Below are 6275 nucleotides of genomic sequence, written 5' to 3' on the forward strand. Positions count from 1 at the left end.
CAGTGATTAAACCTGCAGGATACAAATATAAAGTTGGCTGTACAACTCGATTGTAACACAGCAATTTGATCTTTAGGAATCAATGCCATGCTTAATGTAGGCGTGTAATTGGCTTCTCGTTACTTATAAAAGACTTGGTGGGCTATTTGTGCTTTAGCAGCTTGGCCCCTGAATGCCTACAGGAGAGGTGGGAGGTCTGGAGGAGAGAGTGGAGAAGAATATGGTGACCAGGGTCTTCAGGAGAACTGTGCTATTCCCCCCATCTTGGTCCATTCACGTTAATTATATCAAAAGTCACACATTGGGTCATTTATAAAGAACAGAAGTTAATTTCATGCAATTCCGAAGCTAGATGTCCACCATGACACTGGTCAAAGTGTCAGTATCTGATGAGGGCCTACTCTGCTGACACATCTTCCTGTGTCTCATGACAGCATCCTCATGTGGTAGCTGCTTACTTTACCTTCTGAGTTAGTTCTTCCAAGCCCTATATGATGGTGACTGATTATTTTACTGAGAATTAATAAAGTCTTAAAAACTCTTTTTAAAAATAATTTTTATTATTATTTTGTGTATATGGATATTTTCCGTGCATGGAAGTCTGTGTACCATGAACATATAGTTTCTGTGGAGGCCAGAAGGTTCACTGGACCCCTTGAAGTTACAGACAGCTGTGAGCCACCATGTGAGTCCTAGAAATTGAACCCAGGTGCTCTGGAAGATCAGCCAGTGGTCTTAACTGTTCAGCCATCATCTCTCTCCAAATCTGGAAGTTTATTTCTTCATAATTTTTTTTTTATTTTTTTTTTAAAGATTTATTTGCTTTGTTTTTTTTAAACTTTATTTATTTATTATAAGTACACTGTAGCTGTCTTCAGACACCCCACAAGAGGGCATCAGATCTCATTGCAGATGGTTGTGAGCCACCACGTGGTTGCTGGGATTTGAACTCATGACCTCTGGAAGAGCAGTCAGTGCTCTTAACCACTGAGCCATCTCACCAGCCCCCTCTTCATAATTTTTAATATTTATTTATTAGTGTCTGTATGCACACGTGTATATGCGTGCACATGCCACGGAACCTGCGTGGAAATCAGAGGGCAACCTGCAGAAGCCAGATCTCTCATTTCACTTGTGGATCTGGGGGACGGAACTCAGGCTGTCGAGCCTGATGGTATGCCCTCTTACTTGCCAATCCAAGAGAGGCTCTCTTTCTCGTCACCTCAGAAAGAAAGACAGTGACTCAGCAGAGAGACACTTCTATCCAAGTCCGGCTTGGTGAACACCAGTGTCTTGGACTTACTCAGAGGTGAATGGGCAGCTCATAGACAGCTATATCCCCCAAGTAGTCCCTCTCCTCAGCCTCTGACATATCCTCAGAAATGGGAGCGGCCTTGTGGATGTCTCACGTGGGTAGTCACGGATGTTCTGATTTCCAGCTAGCAATAGCCAGTTAGGGCCCAAAAGGCAGAGTTCCCCAATAGAGAATTTGGGAGGACAACTATATTTAAGCCGTAATACTTCACTCACCCTGGATTAGAAAGATTTGCTTTCCTCTAGAGGAGGAAGAACACAATAAATAGTAAGTTCAAGCTACGTAGATGACTTGGTAAGGTATGTGCCTTGCCAACACGAGTTTCAATCCCCAAAATGATCGTTTGAAAAAAGAAGAAAAGGGCAGCGCCTGACCGCACTTGTTTATGATCCCAGTACTGGGGAGGCGGAGTCTGGAGGGCGGAGCCTGGGGAGGTGGAGACCAGTGAACGGGTTTCCAGAGCAGCCAGCCTGGTCTATTTGGCAAGTTCCAGGCCACTGAGAGACCCAGACAGGTTCCTGCATTTTGGAAACAGTGGGCCTATGCTGTGCTAATTTTTATTCCCGTTGTCCCGTATTCCAGGTATGCTGGGGTGAGAGGTGCCTGAACAGTGTTCAGAAAGAACAGTCATTTGACTAAGTACTGAATGTCAGATTTGGTACCTGGAAGCCGAAGCTGCAGTTTCAGAACGGAAAAGGCAGAGTAAAGTACAAAACAATCTCTGAGGTCCTCCCAAAGCCCCCGCCAGAAACTCTGGCGCTGGCTAGGAGGATCAATAACAATTTGGGGCGCTAGTAGGGGCGCCAACCCAGTTGTTTGGATGAGCTGAACATGATGGGTTCCGGCTGCTTCCGAGTCCTCTGGGAAGCTCACGCACCATCCACTTAAGGCTGGAGCCTGGCCATTCTCCGGCCACTCCCACCTTCCTCTCCCAGGCTGGATGCTCCAGCCTCCTCTACACACTCCTCCTGTCCTACCCTTAGCTGCTCCAAGAGGATGGAGACTGAGGAGCCACCTGAGGCCAGGAGATGCTGCCCCGAGGCCCTGGGGAAGGCTAGGGGATGCTGTCCTGAGGCCCTGGGGAAGGCCAGGGGATGCTGTCCTGAGGCCCTGGGCAAGCTTCTGCCCGGCCTCTGCTTCCTTTGCTGCCTGGTGACCTATGCGCTGGTGGGTGCTGCTCTTTTCTCCGCTGTCGAGGGCCGCCCTGACCCTGAAGCAGAAGAAAACCCTGAGTTGAAGAAGTTCCTGGACGATCTGTGCAACATCCTGAAATGTAACCTGACAGGTAGGTGCCAAGGAGCAGTTACTGCCTCAGAGGTGCCCTGGCAGGAGGCCGTGAGCAGCTTGCCTGTAACATTCTCACTCCTGACAGAATTTAGGCAAATGATTTCCCTGAGTCTCACTTCTGTTCTCCGAGCAGTGGGAAGATGAACAGACACTCTCCCAGGGGAGCAGTGAGGAAAGATAGAGCTATAAGCAGGTGCTCTTAAGGCCCAGCTTTCCCTTCCCAGCTGTGCCTCAGGCTCCCGGCAGTCCCACCCGGCCCCCAGGGCTTAGGAGAGGGTTAGTAGATAGAGATTTGGTGGAGTGGGTGGGATCGGTGGTGCAACTCCAGCTTTGAGACTTCAAGGAACCATCTAAACTGGGCTTGGATTCCCCAGGATGAACAAGTTGATTCCTATTTCAGTCTGTTTGTAGTAGGCTTGTGGGGGGTGTGGTCAGGAGTTGGGACTGGTGATGGCCAGATTGTTGTTTTAGCTTAGTGTGTGAGATCTATGCCAGCAGGACCATAGTCTACCGGAGAGAAGGGAGATCCACCTTCCGAGACCGGCCAATAGTAAGAACCCTTTTAAGTCAGAGACGAGACGGCACTAGGTTTCTGAAGGCAGGAGATACTCAACAGGCATCCTTAGCACCTGTCCATTTGTATTTCATCCCTTGGTCTGGTTCTGCAAAGGTATAATCAACAAAGCATGAGAAGACCAGAGATGAAAGATAGTCGGCAGAACAAGAGAAAATAAAAGAGAATAAAGGATAAATGGGAAACAAACAAACAAACAAACAAACAAACAGGAGACAAAGGTTGGGAGCCTGCTTCCCTCTGCTCATGGTCCTGAATGGCCTTTGCATGCTGGTACTCCCCAGGGACACAGTTTGGGAGCAAGCCTTGTCAGCTGGGATTGAGTAAAAGCTGGTCCGAGAATGCAGAATCCCACTCTGTAGAGTGTGCCTCTTCTTTTATCTTTGTCATAGTGACGGCTCTACTCAGTGGCCAGGGAGATGCTTGGTGTGCTGTCGTAAGACTCCAGTCTCCATCAAGTTCAGGGATTCCCTGAACCAGCTCCCACCTCAGATTCACCCAGGGGATCTGTTTAAAGAACACATCTCCAAGCTTTCTTCCCGATCCACACAGTCAGGGTCCCTGAGGCTGGACTGAAAATCTCATTTGTAAAGGGGATCCTGGAGACACAGCAGCAGAGTATGCAGTCAAGGAGCATTGGGGAGTCAGGGCTGATCGGGTGTTAGATGACATCATGCATTTTCTCACTTAATCCCCCCCAGGTACCCTGACTGTGGGTAAGAATTGTCTCTTTTTTGATAGAGGCCCTGGAAGGTTACATAACTTTCAGAGTTCACATACATGCCAACAAGACAGGAATTCTATCCGAGGCATTTGCATTGTAGAGTCTTATTACCAAGCCACACTACTTGGCAAATGGGGAAACTGAGGCTTGGAACCGAGGCTTTTGTCTAGAGCTATAAGTAGTTAAGCTGAATCTAGATGCTAGATTCCCAGACTGGTGCCATTCAATTAAAATGAATGGTGGCTTCTGCTGCGGGCCAGGCTCTGTGCCATGCTCTGAGCCCAGGGACCAAGGGTTCCCATCCCAAGAGACAGCTGCAGGCTGAGCTGAAACCCTGGGGAGCTCATCAAGTCGGTGGCTCTGTGTACTGCAGGAGCCAGGGTGTCTTACCACAGTCAGCCTTGCTGAAAGCCCTTTGCTTCCAGTTTAGAATTCTGCAAGAGAGACAGCAGAGGCTTTTATTTCTCTTTAAAATGAATAAAGAAGGCTGGACATGGTGGTACATGATTGTAATCTAAGCACCCACCGGGCAAAGATGGGAGGATTGGTGCCATCTGAAGCCAGACTGTCCGACATAGCAAGTTCTAGGCTAACCAAGGGTACATAGCAAGACCCTGTCTCAAAAAAAAAAAAAAAAAAAAACAGCAACAAAACTCCAAAAACCCAAACAGTAACAAAACAAAAAAAGCAAAATGCATCAAATACTAAGAAATCCTTCAAGGGGTTAAGGTTGCAGCTCAGGCAGTAGAAGGCTTGGCTAGGGGCTGGTGAGATGGCTCAGTGGTTAACAGCACTGACTGCTCTTCCAGAGGTCATGAGTTCAAATCCCAGCAACCACATGGTGGCTAACAACCATCTGTAATGATATCTGATGCCCTCTTGTGGGGTGTCTGAAGACAGCTACAGTGTACTTACATATAATAAATAAATAAATAAATAAAAATTTTAAAAAAAGAAGGCTTTGCTAGCATGTATAAAGTCACATAAACCATCCTCAATGGCCCAGGCCTGTAATCCCAGCACTTGGGAGGCAGAGTCAGGAAGATTAGAAACTCAAGGATATCTTTGGTTATTTTAGCATTGGGGGGTCAGTCTGGGCCCTCTTTTTATCTCAAAAAAAAAATTAGTTTGGGACTGTGGAAGGAAGGAAGGAAGGAAGGAAGGAAGGAAGGAAGGGAGGGAGGGAGGGAGGGGTCCCCCAAGACTGCTGAGCTCACACTCAGGCTCCCATGGAACTATGGAACCTGTCAGTCTCCATGGGCACCAGCAGCTGGATCTAAACCATGGAAGCATTCTCAAGGATGGCTTTGATAGCCAGGTTGCAGTGTTGCTGGGGACAATTGGGGTGGGTGGATGGTGCTGCTGGCCCCAGTCCTCTCACTGGGCAGCACTGTCTAGACAGGTGGCTCTTTCATCGCCCTGGTCTCTCCCCAGTGGTTGAAGGTAGCAGGAAGAACCTGTGTGCGCATCTGCAGCAGCTCAAACCCCAGTGGTTCAAGGCTCCAGAGGACTGGTCCTTCCTGAGTGCTCTCTTCTTCTGCTGCACAGTGTTCAGCACAGTGGGTAAGTGCAGGGGCTTGTTCTGCTATGAATAACAGGTTGTATGGGAGAGACTTGGGAGCAAGTGCTAGCAGGTATGCTGACACATCCATGTATCTAATACAAGGAACAGTGGTTTAGGGAGCTTCTCCTAGGCCAGGGGTGTAAGGAGTATAACAGCAAGGAGGGCTGCTACTGGTCTACAGGCCCCAGTAGCAAATCAGAAGATGGTATTCTTTCTTCTTTAGTGGGTGCAGCCCCATGCCTGGACACGAGCGCTGGTGAGCAAGGTACAGTCCAGGTTGTGGTCCTTCTTGTACCACTGACTGAGTGCTCATGTATGAAGCAGTTGGCCCACCTTGCATGCCTAGATCAACTGGGAAGAGAGCAGACATGACTCCAGCACACAGGCTCTTGGGCAAGTTAGACATGCTCACAGGTGACCAAATGAGAGTTGTGCATGACAGTGATGTGCTCAAGGGGCCCCGAAAGTCAAGAACAGGGGCAACTGTGTCAGCCTTGGGTGGGGGCATCCAACCATGAGAATGTTTTAAAGGCCTCTTAGGGGTGACATTCTGCTGAGCCTGCAGGAGTTCCTGGGTGGAAAGGCAGAGAGGTGGGGTGGTTAGGTGATGAGGACATTCTAATGCAATCACATAGTGCAATCAAAGGCTTGAGAACAAACTAAATAACGGAATGCCTGGTGCTATAAAGAGGTACATCAGGAGTGAAGAGAAGAGGGAGGGAGAATGGGATGAAGGGAGGGAGGGAGGGAGAGGAGAGAGAGACAGAGAGAGAGAGAGAGAGAGAGAGAGAGAGAGAGAGAGAGAGAGAGA

The 6275-nt window shown here is 48.5% G+C and overlaps 1 protein-coding gene across 3 annotated transcripts in view; it reads left to right on the forward strand.

The window, feature by feature from the left end:
* The first annotated feature begins 2231 nt into the window (after positions 1 to 2231).
* The window catches only part of Kcnk18 (potassium two pore domain channel subfamily K member 18), a 16790-nt gene continuing 12746 nt past the window's right edge, over positions 2232 to 6275 (forward strand). The window contains exons 1-3 of one of the 3 annotated variants that reach the window (XM_028776285.1): positions 2232 to 2356; positions 2390 to 2600; positions 5335 to 5463. In XM_028776285.1, coding sequence (XP_028632118.1) covers positions 2312 to 2356; positions 2390 to 2600; positions 5335 to 5463 — 385 coding nt within the window. In that variant the 5' untranslated portion in view covers positions 2232 to 2311. Of the gene's footprint in view, positions 2601 to 5334; positions 5464 to 6275 lie in introns of all 3 variants that reach the window. The other 2 variants (XM_028776278.1, XM_028776293.1) reach the window with 2 other exon arrangements.

Source organism: Grammomys surdaster, unplaced genomic scaffold, assembly GCF_004785775.1.
Source record: "Grammomys surdaster isolate TR1022 unplaced genomic scaffold, NIH_TR_1.0 66, whole genome shotgun sequence".
NCBI classification, from domain to species: Eukaryota; Metazoa; Chordata; class Mammalia; order Rodentia; family Muridae; genus Grammomys; species Grammomys surdaster.